General features: G+C 47.6%; 1 protein-coding gene across 2 annotated transcripts in view; it reads left to right on the forward strand.

The window, feature by feature from the left end:
* The window catches only part of LOC147012513 (serum response factor-like), a 160,974-nt gene that overhangs the window by 43,335 nt on the left and 92,816 nt on the right, over positions 1-24,823 (forward strand). For both annotated transcript variants that reach the window (XM_085856903.1, XM_085856904.1), the window contains one exon: positions 3,339-3,567. In XM_085856903.1, coding sequence (XP_085713029.1) covers positions 3,339-3,567 — 229 coding nt within the window. The remainder of the gene's footprint in view (positions 1-3,338; positions 3,568-24,823) is intronic.

The following is a 24,823-nucleotide window of genomic DNA, read 5'->3' on the forward strand; positions in this document are numbered from 1 at the left end:
ATATCCATAACCCCCATGGACTCCCTCAAAACCGTCTGGACTCCTTCCCACATGTCCATTCAAGTCTCCTCCGACCACAACAATTTCATCATCCCGCTGCCTTCTCTTTCACATTCTCCATCAACTTCTCGATCACACACGAGAACATGTTCTTCTCTTCCTCGCTTCGACCGACCTGCGGGGCATATCCCGAGATGACGTTCACCAAGAGCTTTCCGATCACGATTCTCACCATCATCAACCTTTCACTCACTCTAGTCACACTCACTACACTGTCTACAAACTCCTCAGAAAACATTACACCAACACCATGCACGCCTTCTGGGCACCCTTGCCACATACACTTGTACTTCTGTCCCTACCTTCCCTTCACCATTCTCGCACCGCTTCCCTTCCACCGTGTCTCCTGCACACAACATATGTCCACTCTTCTTCTGATCAATGTTTCAACCACTTCTGATCTCGCTGTCATTGTCCCTACTTTATCCTGAACAGATCGCCAAATGGTTTTCTCCATGAGAGGCAAACAACCGAGTTCCTCAGAGATTATTGGCAGGATGGAGAGCAGCAAGGATGCATCGCAGGCGGGCACATTCGGGATTATTCTCGAACCCACAACGAATAGACAGACACAAGCATTCTTTCATAAATAGGGGTTTAACGAACATAAAATGAAATATTTATCATGCAAATAATGAAACGTGAGGTAACCTAAATCTAATTTTGAGGCTTTAAAACACAGACTTTAATACAGACAAGGAAGAAGATAAAACGAAACAAAAAATCCCTCCTTTATTCCGGCGCTTGGCTTCGGGTCCTGAAGTGGCCTCTTGTGAGCTTGGGCGATCGAACCCGCGTCGTCCTGCGGGGGAAGCTCGCAAAATGGCGCCAAGCCGCTCTCTGGGCAGGAAACGCGCAGGAAGCAGTTCGGGCGGTGATATTCAACACCAGGGCTTAGAAAGCGCCGTGCAGCTTCCTTTCTTGATCGCACTTGCCGACGCCATTGAATACTGCACACAGATCGACTTGAGCAAAGTTCAGGGCTACTCGCCGGCGTTGGCCACGTTTTGTTCTGTGGTGCAACGGGTGATGGCCGCCTCGCTGAAAATGTGAAATTTCAATTTCCACGTTTCCCGTTTTTCTTCTTCCATAATATGACCCGTCACTTCGACAGAGACAAATACAAATAAATTAAACGTTTCACCTTTAAAAGTTTCTTCAAACGTTTCGTGCATTGCGTGTAAAAGCCACTTGGTGCGTTCTTCAACATTCAATTATGATCCATACTGGAGGTAGGAATGTAAAATATATTATTTGATCACAATGAGAAAAATAATCTTTTCAGTTCTGAAGTGAGGAATCGCCACATCACGGCAGGAAAGTCGAGAGGTACACACGCTCACTCTGTGTGGCCTGGATTGGAATCCCAACCGAGCTCTAAACTGTCCTCCCGGTGTGTCACAGGCCGAGTGATTCATCACTGTGTGTGTGTCTCTCGGATGGGCGATAAACTGGGTGTCACATCTGCTGGAAACCCTCACTCCTCTCCGTCCCAACCCTTCCCCATCTATCCCTCTCTCCCTCCCTGTCCCCCCCTGTTGAGGGAACTGTAGCTTGTACGAATCAGATTCGTAGGCGACCAGTGGGATGCAAAGGCTGCCTGTACGAGTGTTGGGTTTGAATGCTCCTGCCACAGGTCTCAGTGGGTGTGTGCGTGTATGTGTAAGTTGCTGTTGTTGCCCGCTTTCTCCACATGTGGGTAGGGTTCATCAGTATGTGAAACAGAGTCCTACCAGGTGTGTGTGTGTGTGTGTGTGTGTGTGTGTGTGTGTGTGTGTGTGTGTGTGTGTGTGTGTGTGTGTGTGTGTGTGTGTTGGTATCTACATATGTGGGTTTCAGAATGTGGAATGGAGTCCTCCCAGGGTGGACTCAAAGTATCCATCTTCATTTCAGTAAGGGGTCACAATTCATGGACCAAGCTGTGAAGTTTTGTGCCGAGGGCTCTCTTCAAGATCGTTATTGAGCTCCGGACGGCTTCCAACTGTCGTTTATTTGTAGTAACATTCCCAGAGATGGTTTTTAATATCTCTTTGAGGTTCTTTGCCATCATTCCTGTATGTCCAGCTATCACTGGTACAACTTTGGCATTCTTCAGCTTCCAGGATCTTCTCACTTAATCACTTTATTCTTTAGGTCTCGGTGTTTGGTCATTTTCTTGAGTTCTGCTTCACTTAGTGTAAAATCACTGCTATTTACACCTCAACAAGCAATGCCTTCTTTATTATATATATATATATATATATATATATATATATATATATATATATATATATATATATATATATATATATATATATATAAATATATATATCGCTAAACCATGTGACTGATGACATCCCCAAAAAATTTCTGTTGACCAATTTTTCCCGAGAAGACCTTCAAAAATTTTCATACTGATCAGATGTATGTGATTATGACATCATGAGGAAGGCTCCTGTGACATCATAAAAATGACATTCCCCATGGGGTGTACTTAACTTGTGCAAAGTTTTAATTTTTTCCATGGAGCAGTTTCGGAGATATAGAGGTCCGACGTTTCTCCTTTCTTCCAATATGGCTGGCACACCATGCAACCGATAAGTGTCATAATTATCATTGAAACATTCTACATGAGTAGTCGCTCATATGGTGAAAAAATCGTTGCAATCCAAAAGCGATTTCAGAGAAAAGTGAATCACAAAATGCTGACACGCACGTACGCACGTATGGGACCGATCACATGAGCACGGACCAGTAATTTCTGTTCGACAATTGGTTCGATTTTTCAGGGTCCCTCATCGTGAGTAAAACTCGATCAAAACAAAGCCAATGGAAATATGACACAACAAACCTGGGCAGTGTTTAATCAGCAGAGTCCTGCAGGCCTGATGTATTCGGCCCACCAAAAAACCAAGATGGTGGCCATATAATTTTGTCTGGGTTCCATGGTGGGTGGAGTCAAGTGACAAATGTGGGTGGGGTTCGGCAGATGTCCGAACATTGGGTGCACATATCAAACAACAACAACAACAACCAGCATCACCACCACCACGACACGGAGCTCTTGTAGACCTGTGACACATCGCAGGTAAAACATATATATATTTTTTTTTTTCCATAATCAGTTTGATGTATTGTCTTTATATCCTATAAACCAGATTTAGCAACAAAATTGATTCTGCTTGATCCCTGTTCTTTTTGACCAGCGTTTTGTGTGTTAGTGTCAGATGATGACCCCAGTGTGATGGCCTGACCCTAAACAAGCCATTTGGTTAAATTCTAACACTGTTCACTTGCAGGAAGCGCTGAGGCCAACGCTGTTTACCATCACAAACTTCTCCGGACCTTCAAACAGCCCACAGGGACCCTCGACCCCCATGATACAACGGCAGTGTACCGGCGCGTCCATCACTGCTTACTCGCCCCCTCTCTCCAGCATATCTTCTGGCGGTACGGGACTTGGTGTGACACCTGCAAAAACTACCACTGGCCTGGTTCCCTTTCCGTCGACCCTTGCACTGATGTCAGGTACGCAGTTTTCCGTGCATACTGCATTTTGGGACGTCAAAGAATGATTTGGAGAACGATTGTGTATGAGCAAAGATTCCCTGAACTATGGTAAAAACATAATCATGAAAAAATATCCTTAAAGGAGGGTTCCTTTTGCCTTTTTTTCCATCTTTCTTTGTGAGGATGACAAAACATGTATCAGGAGCATCTCTTAATAATCTCACTGGCTATTGGACATGTAAAAAACACAACTTTAATTTATCCCTGATCAAGGTAAGGGGGAAGGGGATTAATTTATACATATCGATCAAGGTAAGGGGTGGGGTGGGGGATTAATTTATACATATCGATCAAGGTAAGGGGTGGGGTGGGGGATTAATTTATACATATCTATCAAGGTAAGGGGTGCGGTGGGGGATTAATTTATACATATCGATCAAGGTAAGGGGTGGGGTGGGGGATTAATTTATACATATCGATCAAGGTGAGGGGTGGGGTGGGGGATTAATTTATACATATCGATCAAGGTAAGGGGTGGGGTGGGGGATTAATTTATACATATCGATCAAGGTAAGGGGTGGGGTGGGGGATTAATTTATACATATCTATCAAGGTAAGGGGTGCGGTGGGGGATTAATTTATACATATCTATCAAGGTAAGGGGTGCGGTGGGGGATTAATTTATACATATCGATCAAGGTAAGGGGTGCGGTGGGGGATTAATTTATACATATCGATCAAGGTAAGGGGTGCGGTGGGGGATTAATTTATACATATCGATCAAGGTAAGGGGTGCGGTGGGGGATTAATTTATACATATCGATCAAGGTAAGGGGTGGGGTGGGGGATTAATTTATACATATCGATCAAGGTAAGGGGTGGGGTGGGGGATTAATTTGTGCATATCGATACATATTGATCAATGTTGGAACAGTTTAAAGAAACCATATTGTATTTATCATTGTCTGATTTCAAAATTAACCTTTATTCAAAATCACCTCTTCATGTATTGTATAAACTTTATTTAATTTTCTTTCTTACAGAAGCAGGAGTTGCTTCCTATCTCTGCCACCGAAGGTGGACGGAGGTTATGGTTTCGCCCCTGTCTCTGTCTGTCTGTCTGTAATTAGAATATCTCAAAAATTTGTCGATGGATTCAGACGAAATTTGGTGGGCAGGTTCGGTGTGTCACAAGGATTAACTAATTACATTTTGGTGAAGATGCAAATAATCTACAGGCAAATGTATCTCCTTAAAAGTCCCGGTGGAAACTTGTTTGGTCTGTTTTGAGTGTGCTTCCCTTACATCATCTTCCTCTTCTCGCAACAGCTGACTTCACACAACACAAGATTGAATGTCTTTATTCATTGTTTGCCTCCAAAGGTCAGGTGCCCAACCCTTCCCTCCCTGTCCCCACCTTATTCCCTCATATCCACTTCCTCCTTGATACTGACCTTTTCCACCCAAGGGAGACAACAGCAGAGGTTACAGATCTGAGAGAACAACTGGGTCAGGAGGATTGTGGGAGTGAAGAGGATGGAAGAACTGAGGGAGGAGATTTATGTACAGATGAGCCTGACGTGGAGATTGGTAAAAAGCCTGCTAAAGTGTGGATGGAGGAAGAGAGAATGGCAAAGGGAGTGGACAGGTTGAGGGAGCAAGGTAGTCAGAAATGAGACAGACCATGACTGAGATGGGAAGATTGTGTGAGGAGGGATATCAATACGGTGGGGATGGTTGGAGAGTGGAGAGAGTTCGCTCAGAATAGGAGAGTATCATGGTCAAGGCAGGGCAGCAACTTGAATCCATCCTCTATTGAAGGTCACCACTCATTGATTTGGAAGACAAACAATAGCAATGAAGGGTGCAAACACACAAACCTTGTGAAGCTCCAACACAGAGGCTGGTTCGTTTACTTCCAAGTAAAAATAGTCATGGAATCCATCAGCACAGCTGATATTGTCTTTCCTTTCCTCTAATGGCCTGATATCTGACCATCTGTTTGGAGTCTATCCTTGCCACTTTTTATATGCATGATCGAGGCTCGTGGAAGAGCTCTGGCATAATGGAAAGGGGGAAACACCAACAGCAGAGTAAGAGTGAGATCAAGGGGAGGGAGTGAAGGACAAATTGGGTGAACAAGCTGCACACAAGCTGAATGATACACAGCAAGAAGAAGAGGAATGGGAAAATATGGATGAAATAGAAAGAAAAAAAAAAACTAACAAACTGAAGGAGTTCAGGGAAAGAGGGGAAAATCACAATCAACTGGAAAATGGGAGTTCTTGGGAATAGGGTCATTTGGGGTAGAAGAGATCATGACATTGGATGGAGGATGAACTGAGGTAGTGGTGAACAGCTGTCTTGAAGCCCGAGAGGGAAGAATGGGAAAGAAGAGACTGGGGAAGTTAATTCCACAGGTGAGAGAAAAGAAAAAGAAATGAGTGGAGGTGAGCAGTGAGCCTGAATTTTGGAAATTTAACAAGGAGAGGGTTATTGACAGACCATGTGCACAGAGAGTGTAGAGAATACAAGACCAAAAAGGAGGTGGTAGAATACAGATTGGACACCAAACTGTCTGCAATGTGAAAGCAACAGACCGAGATACTCATCTTCATCGTGGAAGATCCCGATGATTTTGAGGGCCTTGCTTTCAATGGCAGCAAGAAGGCCAAGGTGTGAAGCAGGTACAACAGCACAAAGAGGAGAGTGGTACTTCATCATGCTGTGAATGAAGGCCTTGAAGGTTATCAAAAATTCAGATTAGCCAAGGAAGGACCTTGTATGATGGATGCCCATTTGGTGGCTGGCTTTGGAGGCCATCTTGGTAATATTGTTACGAATTTGGAAGCCTTGTGCACAAAGACAGACAGTCGTCCCCGTAGCTTAGTTATTAAGATAAGTATGTGTTTCTAGTTAGAATCCATCTCCTATGTCTAATGGGAATTAAGTGTACATGCGCTGCAAAGTTATTTTATAGCTAGGATTTTTACACTCATGACAATGCCAACAATAGCACTGCTCGAGGAATTGTCTGCGCTGTTCGAGCGCTCACGAAGCGTTTCATTCTGGCCTGGCGCCAAATGAGAGAATGCGTCATTTTGCGGCCAAAGGGCGACAAGCGGATCAGAGCCAGGGCGGTCCTTTGCAAGAAGGCGGAGCCGCGACATGCGGTCTGTCCAATGAGAGGAGGCCACACATGAGCAGACCGCGTCCGAGAAGGATGACGAAAGAAAGGAGAACAAATATATTTTGCACCCCGTCAGCTCGAGTGGGTGGTCTGGTTCTCTGATCGCATCTCGCTAGCGCTGGTCTAGTTCTCTGATCACATCTCGCTGGCGCTGGTCTGGTTCTCTGTTCGCATCTTGCTGGTGCTGATCTGGTTCTCTGATCGCATCTTGCTGGCGCTGGTCTAGTTCTCTGATCACATCTCGCTGGCGCTGGTCTGGTTCTCTGATCGCAGCTCGACGCTGGTCTGGTCCCATCTCGCTGGCGCTGGTCTGCGTCTGACTGCCCTGTTACATCTTCTGGCGACCGGAGCTCCGGGAGGGGGTGGACGTCCAGCCGCGCGCTCGCGGCCAGGTAGCTAGCCGTCCTGACTCCCAGCTGAACTATCCTCCACGGCTGGAGAGCCGAATAAAGACCATTGAGGTCCATTTATTGTGTGTGTGTGTGTGTGTGTGTGTGTGTGTGTGTGTGTGTGTGTGTGTGTGTGTGTGTGTGTGTCCTGTGGGCCCGTCTTTAAGTAGCAACTGGTTAAGTGCTTTTGCTGTACATTTTTGCATCCTTTATAGTCGGTTTAACTCTGCCCTTTATGTGTTCCTTCCCCACCTATTGTTAATAAATACCCCTATTGTTGAATGTTTCAGCTCGCCCTTGTCCTTTCCTTCATTGGTTTATCCTGTTGGGTGATTAAAAAGGCCGTTGCTGCTGTAGGTGTGCATTTGAACCGACGGGACCTCTATAACCATCCGCTCGGGTTACGCACTGGTCGAGCACGGAAACGGCTCGTCCCGTTCTAGCTCCGTTGAGGGTGTGTATTCCTTGTTAGCTCGCCACGTGGGCCTCTAGGTATTTTGAAGTTTGCAAATAACCCTGTACCACGAGGTTGAATTATTGACGATTCACGGTTCTGTAAGGGACGCGTACCTTCTGAGTTATCCGAGGGTAACGATCTGAATTCCGGGTGTACGGTGGAGTCGACTCTGCTGCTCCAACTAGCGGTCGTGCTCGTCACCGATACCCGGCCCACAACAATATGGTCTGCTCAATAAATATCATGGCTAATGGTGAGACCCAAAGGCTTGAGTGACTAAACCTCTTCAAGTTCTTTTTTAGAAGTAGATGGGAGGGTTTGCCAAATGGTCCTTTTGTAGAGACAGGGTGAGTGTGTGGGATTCGTTAGGGGTGAAAGATATATTCCAAGTGTTTGAGCAGCTCTTGATTCTCCCAAGGTCTGCTAAGAGGAAAGCGGCTGCTTCCTGCCTGTGCGCAAAGGATAATAAATTATTCAACAGAGAATGAATCATCAGCAAAGTGATGGACAGGATTTTCCAGGGCATTGGAAAGATCATTGATTGAGATGAGGACAAAGACTGGGCCTAAGCCTATGCTATAGGGCATACCAGCCTTGACGGGGAGAGGAATTAAGAGGGTCCTTTTAAGAACTACACACTGACTACTAGAGTGGAGGAAGTACGTAAGTCAATAAAGGATGTGGCTTTGGATCCCATGAGCACAGAGTTTGTACACCAGAGTCGTACTCGTACACCAGACAGACCTTCTTTTTTATATATATATATATATATATATATATATATATATATATATATATATATATATATATATATATATATATATATATATACATTGTTGAGGCTCATATGAGAGCGAACACACAGGATGTACAACAAGGGCAGCCGGAGACAAGATGGGTGGGAGAGGGAAGGAAAAAAACAGTGGGAAACATAGACATGAGGAGATCTGTGGAAGGGAGAGGGATGGGGCGGGGTATACGGGGTAAACAAGATTGACACCACAGGGACTTTCAGGACCTTACACGACAAGGACTCAGGAAGAAAAGCAGGGAATTTGAGGGTATTGGGTTATGGGTGGATTATTGGGGGTAGAAAAGATCAAGATTTTGTATGGAGGTAAATAAGATATGGCGGTGAAGAGCTGTTTTGAAGACCTGGAGGGAAGAGTGGTATTGAAGAGAGTGTGGGAGTCTGTTCCAAAGGTGGGGAAAAAGAGGAATGAAAGAGTGAAGGTGAGCAGTGATTCTTGAATTTGGTAGTTTTGCCAGAAGTGGGTTGCTGACTTGACAAGGCACCACCAATTTTTTGAAGAAGGAGACTGGTTTGAGAGTTCAGCCTTGAGGACAGCCAGAGGATGTTTTCTGACTTTCCTGAGAGTGGACATACTCGTGTTCCAGGGTTTGTGGAATCACCTGACATTGCATTCGGTCAGATTTGCCCTCCATGAAGAGAAGGCAAGTTGTTTGAAGATAACTGTCTCACCACAGGATTTCGTATACAAAGGCGAAGGAGTTATGTATGATAACTGCAGATGAGATGCTATAAATCTGTACATAAGGGTAAGCATGCTTGTGTGGAAGGATTTCCAGGCAGTATTATTATCAGCAGAGTCCCTTCCAGTTAGCTCGAGTGAACTGCCAGACTCTGGCACCGAGGCAGCTCTCTGACAATACCTCAAGAGATGTTGACTCTCACGAGCACATGATCAGATGAACCGATTGGAGCAGAAGAAAATTAACTTTCATACTTGATTCCCTCCTCCAAAACCTGATGGCATCTTGTTAAGTCTGTCTCTGTTGTCTGCTCCCCTTCCATCCCTTCCCCCTCTTCAAATGGCACCACAGCCGACTCCGCTCGTGAGAAGGCCGAATGCCTCAATTATGTGTTTGCTTAAAAATCTTGTGTCCCTCACCCCTCACTCTCGGTACCCATTCTTCTTGTGTCCCTAACCCTCTCTCTCTCTCTCTCTCTCTCTCTCTCTCTCTCTCTCTCTCTCTCTCTCTCTCTCTCTCTCTCTCTCTCTCTCTGTACCCATTCTTCCCTGTCATACCCAACTGCAACTGAATTCTATCACTTTTGCATTTGAGAAGGTGGACAAGTTTCTGGCAACCCTCAATCGACTCTGACTGCAACAGGACCGGACAGCAGAAACTCACATGTCCGCTAACACGTGCTTGGAAATCCACTAACATCACTGCATTACATAAAAAAAAGGTGCAAAAATGTATCCTCTTAATTACAGACCTATCAGCTTACTTCCAATAATCAGCAAGGTCACGGAATCCATCATCACAGTTGACATGGAATCCCTCCTTTTCTCCAACAACCTCATCTCAGATCACCAATTCGGATTCAGACCTGGTCACTCTAACTTGGACATGCAAGGAGTGTTTTCCGTTAGCAAGCAGCTTGCTATTGCATTGCATCCTATCACTTGCCAAGGCAGCCGTTCCGTATCAACCCCTTTGCAAACCACATGGCAAGTGGAGCAAGTGACTAAGAGAGGTACTTGGTGAACAGTAAGCAGGGTGCTTGCTAACAGAACACCTCGGTACGTTAGCAAAAATGGCCGCCATCGTCAAACTCGAAATGATTGGTGGCTATTTCTTCAATTTTGCTTTCACAGAGGCCAATGTTGAAAAGTGCATTTCATATTTTTATCATTGCTCCTAATTTTCATCCTTATCCTTTAAAATCTACAAATGTGTAAAACCCATTCACCCTCCTCTCCAAAATGCACATTGGTGGATCCATAGATAAAGTTTGTGGGGGGTGGGGTGCAATCCCTTCCAACTCCCCATTTATTTCTCTTTCTTTTCCTCTTCCTAGTACTCTATCCTTCCACCACAAACACAATCAATTTGTTTGCAGAAATTGTTGTCACAAGAGGATAGAGTAAAACTGAAAACGATGGCCAGAATAGTGTTAGCTTGATTACCCCAATAGCATTGTTTACGTCGGAGACCGCCATGTTGTTTACAAAGAAGAAGAATGGAGAGGAGGAAAGCTCCACTTAACTTTCTTTCTGCTGCTGCTTCTCGCTCAAAAATGTATGGAGACCATCAACCTCAAGCACAGGTCTGGGTTATAACTCGGGCAATCGGCAGTCTGGCTCCATTCTTTGCAACAAAAGCTATCTACCTCTGGAATCTTCTTCTTCTTTCATGTCGCTGCACTTTTCCCAGCCACTGCAAAAAAAAAGCACAGGCTCTGGCACAGGAGTTGAGAGCCTTCAAATCAGCTGGTAAGAGAGGGAATTTCAGGAGATGCTCCACTGTTTGAGGAGCCTCTCCGCAGTCACAATCGATAGGGCCATTTTGATTATATCCCGAAGCCTGGTGTTGGCTTCATGGTTAGGGTGGCTGGCTTGGGATCTTAGGCTCCTGAGTTTGAGCCCCGTTGGCTGCTGAATTAATATCAGGTGGGGTTGACAGCCTGTCATCCTTCCGAGGTTGGCAAATCTACCAATGTACTGGTATAGGGGCACAGCATCAGTGGCATAGTCGTGCCCCAACGAAATGGTAGCAACCCGGCAGCCAAGCTACCATACACAAGAAGAACATTACATCCCCACTTCTGCATTTGGACTCTCCAGCATCCAACTCCAGTCCTGAGGTAGTTGAGACACAGCCAGGTTGGCCATGTCTCCCTGGCTCATTTTGGCAGGGAATCCTCAGGGTTGAGTGACAGCATATGAAGTTTTGATCGCAGGTGCATGGACCAGGTGTCGATCCTGCTACTGTGGGGGTTACCATCCGAATTGAGAAACGATCAACTCGAGAAACGTAGCAAGAGTGGCATAGAAGCGAGGTGGCATAGTAACGAGCTTTGACTGTATATATATATATATATATATATATATATATATATATATATATATATATATATATATATATATATATATATATATATATATATATATATATACATATATATATATTGTTGCGGATTCCCGCCGGCGTGCGGACGGCCACGTAACTCGAATCGCGGCACGTCGCCCACCGGACGGACAATCCAGTCGTGACCCTCTCGGACTAACACCGGGAACCAGTCACGGGTGGACCTTTCGGTCTCACCGCGATCGTGCCAATCGGCCCCCGCGTGGGATAGGGTTTCTCGCCAAATTCGACCTACCTAAGTACCCACACGGAGGGTAGACCGGGCGATCGCACCTCGCCGCAGGTCGACTTCGGACACGGGCCACTTAAGCGACCCGTTCCGTACTATCGGGATAACTGAGCGGTGTTATTCGTCGGCCTCGACGGTTCGATTAATTATCGGGCGTCTTAGCCCACGACCAACCCTTTACGTGAAGCAAGATGGGGATTCAATGAAAGAAATGACGAAGCGAAGCGGGAAGACAGTTCAACAATAAGCACATTTATTTCGCGATGAACGGAAAGCACACATATACAATTCCACCAAAAGCACATGTAAAAGAAGAAGACAAAAAGCAAATGCAACAATGCAGATCTATCCGACTACCGGGCACACGGCAACACTTATACAATTTTACTTCACAGACGGCGCCGACAACACACATTCCCAAAGCAAAAGAAAAGAGAACCACCCTCCAGGATGAGGGGGGTAGGCGGGCCTGGGGCCGAGACCGTGTCGGGCCTACCCGTCTGATGATGAGACGCGAAGTGGCGGTGGTGCCTCAACTCCGCGGGCCTCGCGGACAGTGTCTGGTAGGGGGTGGGAAGGGGGCCCCCTTTTGTCGCACTATCTCAGCGCGGGGGGAAACAGGAGGGGGTTGCTGATGCTCGGGGAAAGGAGGATTTCACAAAATCTCGGGTCCCGCGACGAGCGTCTCCACCATGACCTCGGTCGCGCCGCCGGCCTCTCCCTCCGCAGTTCCCCGAATCCGACGCGAGCACCCCCTCAACCGCCTTCGCCGCCGCGGCCTCTCCACAGCTTCGTCCGATCGCCCTCTCCGTCTCAACTCTTCACTGGCTTCGCGAACTCCCAACTGCGAACTGCCCACTGCGAACTGCCAACTGCTCACTGCTCACTGCGAACTGCCCACTCGACTGACGAACGCAGTCGTTTTTATAAGCCCCGTGGCTTCGCTCTTTCATCTTTGACCCTCTGCCTCCGACCTTTCACCTCGCTCCCCATTGGCCCGAGGAAAAGTGGGCGTGAATGCTTTTTGATCCATGAATTTGCATATCGCGACCGCCCTCCAACGCCCTGGAGGCGGGGCCAAATCGCCCGTCGCTCACCGATTGGACGGAACAAAAGTGGGCGTGAGTCGTTTTTGATCCGTTTTTCTGCGGAAAGTCCGTGATGTTTTTGAACACGCTTCTCGGTGCGCGCCCCGCACGAGTCCAGCATCGGTGCCCACGAGTGGCGCGAGATGACGGTGATGGGATGGTGGCGAGTTGTGTTGGTAAAGGTCGTGGCGGTTGTGGTGAAGCGGCGTTGTGGTTGGTGGTTGTTGTTGTGAAGCGGCGTTGTGGTTGGTGGTTGTTGTTGTGATGGCTGTTTGGACGTGGTTGGTGGTGGTAATAATGGCGGCTGGTCCAAAATAAAGATAGTAAAAGAAAAACGGCTATCCTGAAGAGTCGCAGCCCTCATGAATGACATTTATTCCCTCTAGACAACGGGTTTGGGCCTAACTACACATATACTTACCGAGATATCTCACCTAAGGGACCTGAATGGTGGTTTGCGAATTTGGTCAACCACAACACTACTCCCTCCCCTTTTTACAGACTCATCCCGAGTCGTCAAATTTTCGTGTGCCATCATGTGTAGTTTTCCCCTAGTACATTTTACCTACGGATCCCTGAGTGCGACATTCATGGTATTCGTGTCCCCAAAATAAATAACCTGAGGGCTGAGTAACTACCTAAACAAACTCACTCACACGGACGACTTAAATAAAATTGCCGGCGCTAAGACAAACATGCCGGGGGCGCACTCATATTTACAGTACATCTTACCTTCACTTACAAATTTTACACTAAACCATGGCCCAGGATCACTGAACTCTGCAAAAAGAAAGCAGTTAGCAGGGAGCCAGGCTGCTCGCATGCAGTCTCTGGCTCAAACAATGCAGGTGACAGGGAACGTGGCCGGCTGCTCACTCGCAGTCCAAGGCCTTCCCTTTTGAACTGAACGCAGTGAACCACAACGGTGCATGGGCTGCACAAACGTAGTCTCCGTGCCAGCTCAAGTGGCACACGCAATGAGCACAATGGATGGATGGATGGACACAAACACGGTGCACGGGCCGCCACTGCAGGCCCGTGTTGTAGCTGCCAACATGGCAGTTCTTGCAGCTTGCAAACTGTTGCTTTCTGATCCTGGCGCACATGGCAATGAACAGGGGGGGGGGGGCAAAGCAAAAATTGAACGGGGCTGGTGAACAGGGGCAGTGGGCATAGCATGGCAAAGGCAGCAGGCAAACACAGCCTGCAGAACCAGGCCGTTGCAGGCAAACACAGCCGGCAGATGAACTGGCCGGCACAGGCCTTGAAAAAAAACAACCAGCCGGCAGATGAAGTGGGCCGGCACAGGCCTTGCAGCAACGCAGCCAGCAGATGAAGCTGGCCAGTCTTTGCCGTTCAGTGGAGGTTGGTGGAGGGAGTGCAGTGGTGCTGGCCACTCGGAAGGCGGGCTCGGACCTACCTACCTGTCTCCCTCCCAACCTATCGCCTTTGCCTGTCACTGTACATACCCACTCCCTTAATTTGTCAAACCCCAGTTTAGCCCCAACTTATTTTTTTATTTTTACTTCCCCACTATAAATCGTCCCCTAACCCCCTTTATCGTCCTTGTTCGGCTAACCTATCCTGTCACCTAGCCTACTCCCAACCCCTACGTTCCCTTCCCGGAGGGGAGTAAGGGAGAGCTAACGTCCTGTGTCGAGGCTCAACTCAAGCCTCAGAATGGCCTCCCCAGAGTTCGGCGATCTATAACCAAAGTGGGTCCAGCGGCCCACAACGAGAGCAAGGGGATGGATGGTGCGGAGGGGTACACTTCCTAATCTACCCTATCCATTTAACTGTTAAACTACCCCGGGGCTTCCAACAAGCGCCTCTCGCTTAAACTATTGGTTCTAACAACCCAGATTCCCGTCGCCTGTGTTGGTGTCCTCACAATTTCGGGCCTCGCCCCCCAATTTTCTCTCCGTGCCCTCACACGGTCTCATGGCTGGGACACGTGGCTCCCTTTGGCAGGCACGACCCTCTGCCAATTCTCCGACGATGGCACCCCCGGGCACTACACTGCCTCCGAGCCTACCAGCTCCCTAACACCGGGGAGTGCCCCCCATGGCACCTCCCCTGAAACGCACACGTGGCAGGCTGGCTTCCCAGGCCCCTTTCCGAGGGTCACCCGTGCCCACAACACTGCCCACGCGGCTAATGGCGCCCCGGGCCCCCGCACCAAGCAGGCGCACCCGTGCCCACTACGCTATCCCGGCCCCCCATGGGCCCTTGGCCTACCACGGCTGACTAGCCTGGTGCCCGGGGTACCCACTCAGCGATACTCACTTTTCGCAGCCACGCTCCCAGCCCGTCAACAGGGCTCCTGCACCCCTCCAAATGGGTTTCAAGCCTACATTCACACCAACAACAAAACAACCTCCATTTTTCAATTTGACTAACCCCCTAACTCACTTTATACTGACCCCGGGGTCCCTTGGGCGGGAGTCACTCCTCCCTCCAATCACTCATCGCACCATGCATTCCCCATTCGCTCCACACACACAGACCCGCTGGCCTCACTCACTCATCATGTCACAACACAACTCACCAACTCTTCGACACACTCACCACTGAACTCTGCCATCCTCCGAACTACATCCCCTAACTAACTCGTGCTCCCACGTCGTCCCTTAAACTATAGCACGTTCCTTTTAACACTACGTAGCTAAGCTACGTCCCCACTACACATTCACAACTCTGTCACGGTCTCCCAATAATCCCATTAATCAATTTCCCAACCTAAATCTGGCTACAGTCCCTCTAACTAATCCATTCCACGGACTCCATGAGGACTTACCCCTGCCCCATGAAGTCGGTCTAGCTAAGCTAACCCTTCCCCCTAACTAGTTTCCATCCTGTGCCCCGGTCAAGGGGGTCTTCCCCCTCTTGCCCAGGAATCCTGTGCACCCGAAAGTGAGGCTTGCTTTTTTTTTTTTTTTCACATGCGCAGCACCAGCGCGGCAACTCGCGGACTTTGCACCTGCCCGTGACGTCATGCAGCTGCACGTGTTCCTCGTCCCTCCTTGGACGGTACCATCTGGCAGGGATACCCCTCCTGCCGGATTCCAACCCCACGTGCAGCCATGACGTCACCGTGCGCATAAAAAAAAAACACAAGCCCCACGTCTCGAGGGGTTCCCCACGCGAACACATGTGCTTTGCCCGTTGGAGCTTAACACACACGATCGCGTGGAGAACCCGTCCGGTCCAAATCCGAATCCTGCCTAAACTTTGTCCGTCCGCGGGATCGGCAAATCCACCGCGTGCGTTTCCGGACCGGGACTTCACTCTCGCAAGCGAGCACGTGGGGGTCTCGTGCGTTGCACAGCACGGACCGCGTGCTCACTGCTGGGTGAACCCGGCACGGTCCCCGAAACAACTACAGCCGCTACTCGGCTTCCTTTCCTCACATGTCTCCGTCGTCGCCTCCATTCCACCCACGCACACCTGCGTGTTACGACTCTCACACTCCATTCCGTTACATTCACACCGGGAGACGCGGCTGCGTGCTCCCGCATGCCAACCGACATCTCCCTCACATACCGCTCTCTCACACACACGGTCTCCCTTGCATAAACCATACCACTCACACGCGCGGGGGCACTCACCCGCGGTGCCTCATCCACACACGGCCCCTCACTCACACACGCGGGGGCACTCAACCGCGGTGCCTCATCCACACTGGCCGTTTCATCCACACACACGGCCTCTTCCACACACGGTGCCTCATCCACACACGGCGTGCTGGGAAGCACGTACTCCGGCACCATCGCCACCACACCACTCACACACTGGCTCGCTTCCACACAAGGGGACGCACTCACACCTTGCACCACACACACAGGGACAACCACACTGGGGATTCGTGTCCCCACAAGGGTCTCCGGGGCCTCTATACCCCCAAGCTCTCCGTGCACCTGTTCGCAGCACTCCTCCCCTCAACCTCGCAAAGCACGACCAAACTCACCTGGTCGTGACTCGCCTCAAGGGGGCATACTCCCTCCCCTCGTTCCTGGAGGAGGCCATCCCGCTGCTCGCACCGGGCCTCCACCCAGTCCACCAGCTCACCCTCATTATCCTCCACTACCTCTGTGTGTGTGTGTGCGTCACTTACCCCGTCTTCATCGTGCAGTCTTCCCTCTATCGTTCCCATCTCCCGTGTCTCTGCCAACTCAGTCAGCTCTTCACCCTTTACCTCCCTTGTCTCAACTATTATTTCCGTTGTCGTCACCTCGTGTCTCGTCTCGCACGTTTTGGTCTCCCCATTTAATTTTTCCCTTTCGGTCACCGTTGCACCCCCTCCCAGCTCGTTCGCTCCTACACGTGGAGTCGCCATTTTGAGCTCCCTGCTAACGGCCTTCATGCCCGCCTGCAGGCATCGGCCCATGTTCTGCGTCTCACCCCGCAGCTCTTTCATTTCCTCCTTCATGTTTGCTTCCATTCCGTTTATTTGCTTTGTATTCGCATCCATCTTTTCGTTCATGTTCGCATTTATCTTCGCTGTCATTTCCGCCAGCATGGCGCATAGCTGGGCCATGTCGGGTGCGCTTGAGTGAGCCGTTTCGGCAGGGGTTGGGGAAGGGTTTTGGTGGAGAGGGGAGGGGAGGTGTCATACACCGCGGCCGCTGCCGCACCCATTTCGGGCTCTGGGTTCAGTTGGGCGAGTTCGTTTTCCTGTTCAATCAACATTTCCTGCACGGGGATTTCATCCTGAGCCATGGATTCTACACATTCTACATCCATTTCTAATACCCCCGGCTCCCGCTCGCCTTGAGACGCCATCTTGCTTCTCTTAAAGGGTTAATTTAACTCGCTCGTAATTTGGAGGGAATCGGGGGTCGCTCCTCTCACCCCTGGACCGATTCCCGTGAATTTAATTGGAGACAGGAGAGCCCGTTTTCCCGTTCTCCAATACCAGTGCCGCGAGGAGGGCGATGGGTTTATATCGCACGACCTGACACCAGTGTTGCGGATTTGCGCCTGCCGGCGTGCGGACGGCCACGGAACTCGAATCGCGGCACGTCGCCCACCGGACGGACAATCCAGTCGTGACCCTCTCGGACTAACGCCGGGAACCAGTCACGGGTGGACCTTTCGGTCTCACCGCGATCGTGCCAATCGGCCCCCGCGTGGGATAGGGTTGCTCGCCAAATTCGACCTACCTAAGTACCCACACGGAGGGTAGACCGGGCGATCGCACCTCGCCGCAGGTCGACTTCGGACACGGGCCACTTAAGTGACCCGTTCCGTACTATCGGGATAACCGAGCGGTGTTATTCGTCGGCCTCTACGGTTCGATTAATTATCGGGCGTCTTAGCCCACGACCAACCCTTTACGTGAAGCAAGATGGGGATTCAATGAAAGAAATGACGAAGCGAAGCGGGAAGACAGTTCAACAATAAGCACATTTATTTCGCGATGAACGGAAAGCACACATATACAATTCCACCAAAAGCACATGTAAAAGAAGAAGACAAAAAGCAAATGCAACAATGCAGATCTATCCGACTACCGGGCACACGGCAACACTTATACAATTTTACTTCACAGACGGCGCCGACAACACACATTCCCAAAGCAAAAGAAAAGAGAACCACCCTCCAGGATGAGGGGGTAGGCGGGCCTGGGGCCGAGACCGTGTCGGGCCTACCCGTCTGATGATGAGACGCGAAGTGGCGGTGGTGCCTCAACTCCGCGGGCCTCGCGGACAGTGTCTGGTAGGGGGTGGGAAGGGGGCCCCCTTTTGTCGCACTATCTCAGCGCGGGGGGAAACAGGAGGGGGTTGCTGATGCTCGGGGAAAGGAGGATTTCACAAAATCTCGGGTCCCGCGACGAGCGTCTCCACCACGACCTCGGTCGCGCCGCCGGCCTCTCCCTCCGCAGTTCCCCGAATCCGACGCGAGCACCCCCTCAACCGCCTTCGCCGCCGCCGCCTCTCCACAGCTTCGTCCGATCGCCCTCTCCGTCTCAACCCTTCACTGGCTCCGCGAACTCCCAACTGCGAACTGCCCACTGCGAACTGCCCACTGCGAACTGCCAACTGCGAACTGCCCACTCGACTGACGAACGCAGTCGTTTTTATAAGCCCCGTGGCTTCGCTCTTTCATCTTTGACCCTCTGCCTCCGACCTTTCACCTCGCTCCCCATTGGCCCGAGGAAAAGTGGGCGTGAATGCTTTTTGATCCATGAATTTGCATATAGCGACCGCCCTCCAACGCCCTGGAGGCGGGGCCAAATCGCCCGTCGCTCACCGATTGGACGGAACAAAAGTGGGCGTGAGTCGTTTTTGATCCGTTTTTCTGCGGAAAGTCCGTGATGTTTTTGAACACGCTTCTCGGTGCGCGCCCCGCACGAGTCCAGCATCGGTGCCCACGAGTGGCGCGAGATGACGGTGATGCGATGGTGGCGAGTTGTGACGGTAAAGGTCGTGGCGGTTGTGGTGAAGCGGCGTTGTGGTTGGTGGTTGTTGTTGTGAAGCGGCGTTGTGGTTGGTGGTTGTTGTTGTGATGGCTGTTGAGACGTGGTTGGTGGTGGTAATAATGGCGGCTGGTCCAAAATAAAGATAGTAAAAGAAAAACGGCTATCCTGAAGAGTCGCAGCCCTCATGAATGACATTTATTCCCTCTAGACAACGGGTTTGGGCCTAACTACACATATACTTACCGAGATATCTCACCTAAGGGACCTGAATGGTGGTTTGCGAATTTGGTCAACCACAACAATATATATATATATATATATATATATATATATATATATATATATATATATATATATATATATATATATATATATATATATATATATATATATATATATATATATATATATATATATATATATATATATATATATATATATATATATATATATATATATATATATATATAAAAGCCTTTAGGCGACATGGGTGGTTGCTAGACTAAGGCGAATTTGAAATATGTAGATAAGAGAACACATCAGATGGCATTTTTGCCATTCGTTGTTCCATATAGGAACATGACGAACAACTGTCCATTCATCATTTGTGTTCGATTCCCTAACCCTACATTCGGGAATTCCAACGCGAACGTTGGGGTGAAAGCACATAGTAATATAATTGCATACTAGTCATTCAGTTTTTGACGGATCGGGCTGCAAATTTTTTGGCAAAGAGGTTGATTATAGTGCGCATAAAAGCACGGAAGCCGATTTTTGATTTTCGAAAAAAATGAAGATAAAAATATTTTCCGGATTTTTTCGAAAATTTCAAAGTCCCATTGCTGGGCAACGGTGGCGTCCATAGCAACAGTGCTCAAAAGCATACAACTCGATCCTGGTATGAACCCACCAGTCAAGTTTCATCAAAACAGGTTGACTCTTCTGGCCTCCAGAGCTGTCCATTACAGCTGACAGACGGAAAACCTGAGAATAACGGTCGTCTTGCGACCAGCCAACAGACATACTAGAGCAGGAGCTCAGTGACTTTTATTCAACATGGAAGGTGCAGATGTTTAAGGGTGCCAGTAGTGTAGAGTAGGGTTGGCAGATCCCAGAAACCCAATTCTTAAGTTGCGCCAGTGGTGGGTGTGGTAGGTGGCGCCACCCAAATCCAAGATGGCTGTTTTGATATCGGCTAAAACCAATATTGTCATACATCAATAATACTAGGCCGATTCCAATTATCTTGGAATGCATTCCGATAGTTTTGCGTATGCCCAATCTAATGGAGAGAGTGTCATTATCATCCAAGGTCAATGTCATGAGATAAAGGTAAATATCACAGTTTTTGGTCAATTTTATGCCTGTTTGACCATGACCCTTTGATTCAAGGTCAAATCTGATGACATGAAATGATTCCCCAAACATGATTTCCATTTAGTGCCCAATACATACCTAAGCTCTCAGACAAGTATTTAAATCGTTATAGGCATATTAAAGTAAGCTATAAATCGATTTGGGATCACCCCCCCTTATGTCATGTGACAAATTTCTGACAAATTCAAGTGTCATGCAGAGTTAGAGCAACTTGGCGACAACAAATAAGGTAAGATTTTGAACATTTTAAAGACTTTCAACATGAAATAATGTATAAATATAATGCATAACAGGACCAAGAACATGTATAACTAACAAAATGGAATGTTTTTATGAGGAAATAAGAAATCTTGTGCAAAATAGATTGGAAATTTGACTATTTTTGGACCAAAGGGGGAATTCCTCCATTTCTGGGAATGGGTCTCCCCCCCTTTTAAATAGTCCCTGTAATGTTTTAAATCTTGGTCTGAGGGCTTAGGTATGTATTAAGCACTAATAGGAAATCATGTATGGGGAATCATTTCATGCCATCAGATTTGACCTTGAATCAAGGGGTCAAGGTCAAGCAGCCATAAGCATTAGCATTTTCACAAATGGCTCGAGGTTCACTGACTGACCCAGACATAGAAATCCTTAAAACATATAAGGCTCAGATGTATGGGGCTAAGGGAAAAGTCATGTCACTGAATTACCATCGCTATCATGTCTTTGAAAAGGTGTATGGACCAAAAGCTAGATCTCGGAATGCACTTGCAAAGCTGAACGGAATTGATGGAATTGATGGGAGGGAGATTCCTCCCTGCCAATCAGAAATTTCCCAACACATATAACGGTCATCATTTGTAGCAAAGATGTGGGCCAATGCTGATTTATCAGAATTAAATCAGCATCCATCTTCAAATGATGGCTGGGAGTTGCATGAAGATCAGTATGAAATCATTTGGTTTGATGGTCAACAGCTTCCAGAGTCACTGGTTCCAGAGGAAGAGGATCACTCACATCAAGAAAGCTCTGATGATGATCTCAATGTGTCTTCATCAGATGAAGACGGTCTATCCTCAGATGAAGACTAACTCTGATAACAACACAATACCATTCATTGAACTTAAACCAACCCTGTCAGTATAAAAACAGAATTTTCTCAATGTGGCTTTTATTTTAATTAGTCAATTATGCATATCCATGGTGGTGATAGATAAAATAGATCCGTAAATTTATCGAAGGTGGTAAGATTAGTTCTATATGTATATATGCTGGTGGTGGTAAATAGGTTAGGCAATATATAGAAATAGATTGTGGTGGGGCATTGTCATGCAAACCATAACAATTAACAATTTGTTTCTTTTCCAGAAAAATTCATGCAGCTGGTCAAAATAAATTTATTTGAAGATTAATTTTTTCTTCTTCTTTTTTAAGACTCACATTTTCTAATCAGAACACATTTTTGATGAGTACAAAATTATATAAAATGCCAAGTCACGAGATCGACACTTTGTGATGATAACAATGTAATGGTTACAAATGAACTATATATGTAAAATCTGCCATACGTAAATCTAATTAACCTTGTTCTTAAGTAAGCTTTCCACCACAAATCCTATTCTTACGGCCCTTGCCCACTGGCCATATCTGCCCCCCCGACCAGTCCCCGACCGGCCCACTCGAACTGCCCCACCGACCTGCCCGACCTGGGCCGACTGGCCCAGACTGGACCGACTGTCACATCTGGCAGGTCGAGGGAGGTCGGGGGCAGGTCTGGCAGGTTGGAGGCCAGTCCTCTTCCCTCTCCTTCCTCTTCCCTCTCCTTCCTCTTCCCCTCTCCTCCTCCCAGGCTGTCCTCCCGGCCTCGCCTCATTCCAGCCTCTCCTCCCTCTTTCCTCCTTGCTCTCCACCCCCTTTGCTCCCCCTCCCCTCCTCCCCCTCTCCACATCCTGGCCTCTCCTCATCTCCTCTCCTCATCCCCTCTCCTCAACCCCTCTCCTCATTCTGGCCTCTCCTCATCCTGGCCTCTCCTCATCCTGGCCTCTCCTCATCCTGGCCTCTCCTCATCCTGGCCTCTCCTCATCCTGGCCTCTTCCCCCCTCTCCTCTCCCTTTCCTCCTCCCTCTCCTCTCCCTTTCCTCCTCTCCTCCAAGAGAGGGGAGGAGAGGGGAGGAGAGGGGGAGAAGAGGCCCAGAGGAGAGGGTTAATGACACCCGACCTACCCAACCAACCCCACAATTTTGATCATGTTGAAAACTCAACGAGCACATCCGAGCATAGTCAACTGTCCCCGACCAGATGCTCTGGGGGGGGGCAGTTCGGGTGGGCCGGTCAGGGGCAGGTTGGGGGTCGATCGGGTCAGTGAGCGTGGACCTTAAGGTTATATTTTTTCATTCAATGTACTTATCCCTGTCAAATGACACTGGATTGGTATTTGCACTTTTGGCACTAAGAGGAAATCATGTATGTGGAATCATTTCATGTCAGCAGATTTGACCTCGAATCAAAGGATCAAGGTCAAACAGGCATAAAATTGACCAAAAACTGTGATATTGACCTTTATCTCATGACATTGACCTTGCATGATAATGGCACCCTCTCCATTAGATTGGACATACCCAAAACTATCAGAATGCATACCAAGATCATTGGAATTGGCCTAGTATTACTTGATGTATGACAATATTGGTTTAAGTCTATATCAAAACAGCCATCTTGGATTTGGGTGGCACCACCACTCACACCCACCACTGGCACAACTTAAGAATTGGGTTTCTGGGATCTGCCAACCCGACTCTACACCACTGGCACCCTTAAACATCTGCACCTTCCATGTTGAATAAAAGTCACCAAGCTCCTGGACTATACAGACAGACGGAAAACCTGAGACTAAGGGTAGTCCAGCAACCACCCGATATATATATATATATATATATATATATATATATATATATATATATATATATATATATATATATATATATATATATATATATATATATATATATATATATATATATATATATATATATATATATATATATATATATATGTATATGTATATATATATGTATATGTATATATATATGTATATATATATATGTATATGTATATATATATGTATATATATATATGTATATGTATATGTATATATATATATATATATATATATATAAATATACAGATATATATATATATATATATAAATATACAGATATATATATATATAAATATACAGATATATATATATATATATATATATATATATATATATATATATATATACAGATATATATATATATATATATATATATATATATATATATATATATATATATATATATATATATATATATATATATATATATATATATATATATATATATATATATATATATATATATATATATATATATATATAAATATACAGATATATATATATATATTGTTGCGGTCTTCGCGCCCGCCGGCGTGCGGACGGCCACGTAACTCGAATCGCGGCACGTCGCCCACCGGACGGACAATCCAGTCGTGACCCTCTTGGACTAACGCCGGGAACCAGTCACGGGTGGACCTTTTGGTCTCACCGCGATCGAGCCAATCAGCCCCTGCGTGGGATAGGGTTGCTCGCCAAATTCGACCTACCTAAGTACCCACGCGGAGGGTAGACCGGGCGATCGCACCTCGCCGCAGGTCGACTTCGGACACGGGCCACTTAAGCGACCCGTTCCGTACTATCAGAATAACCGAGCGGTGTTATCGTCGACCTCGACGGTTCGATTAATTATCGGGCGTACTCAGCCCACTACCAACCCTTTACGTGAAGCAAGATGAGGATTCAATGGAGGAAAAGACGAAGCGAAGCGGGAGAACAGTTCAACAATAAAGCACATTTATTCGCGGCACACGGGAAGCACACAAAAAAAAGAAAACACACTTCCATTTACACAAAAAGCAAATATAAAAGTGAAAACACAGTGCAGAGCTAATACCGACTACCGAGCACACGGCAACACTTATACAATTCTACTTCACAGACGGCGCCGACAACACATACCCAAAACCAAGGAAAAGAATATCCTCAAGAATGAGGCGGGCCTGAGGCCGAGACCGGGTCGGGCCTACCCGTCTGGTGATGAGACGCGGAGCGGCGATGGTGCCTCTCTCCGCGGGCCTCGCGGACAGTGTCAGGCAGGGGGTGGGAAAAGGGGCCCCCTTGGTCGCACTATCTCAGCGCGGGG

The sequence above is a fragment of the Eptatretus burgeri genome, chromosome 15 (genome assembly GCF_056783735.1).
Source record: "Eptatretus burgeri isolate ZD-2024b chromosome 15, Ebu_testis_v1, whole genome shotgun sequence".
NCBI lineage: Eukaryota > Metazoa > Chordata > Myxini > Myxiniformes > Myxinidae > Eptatretus > Eptatretus burgeri.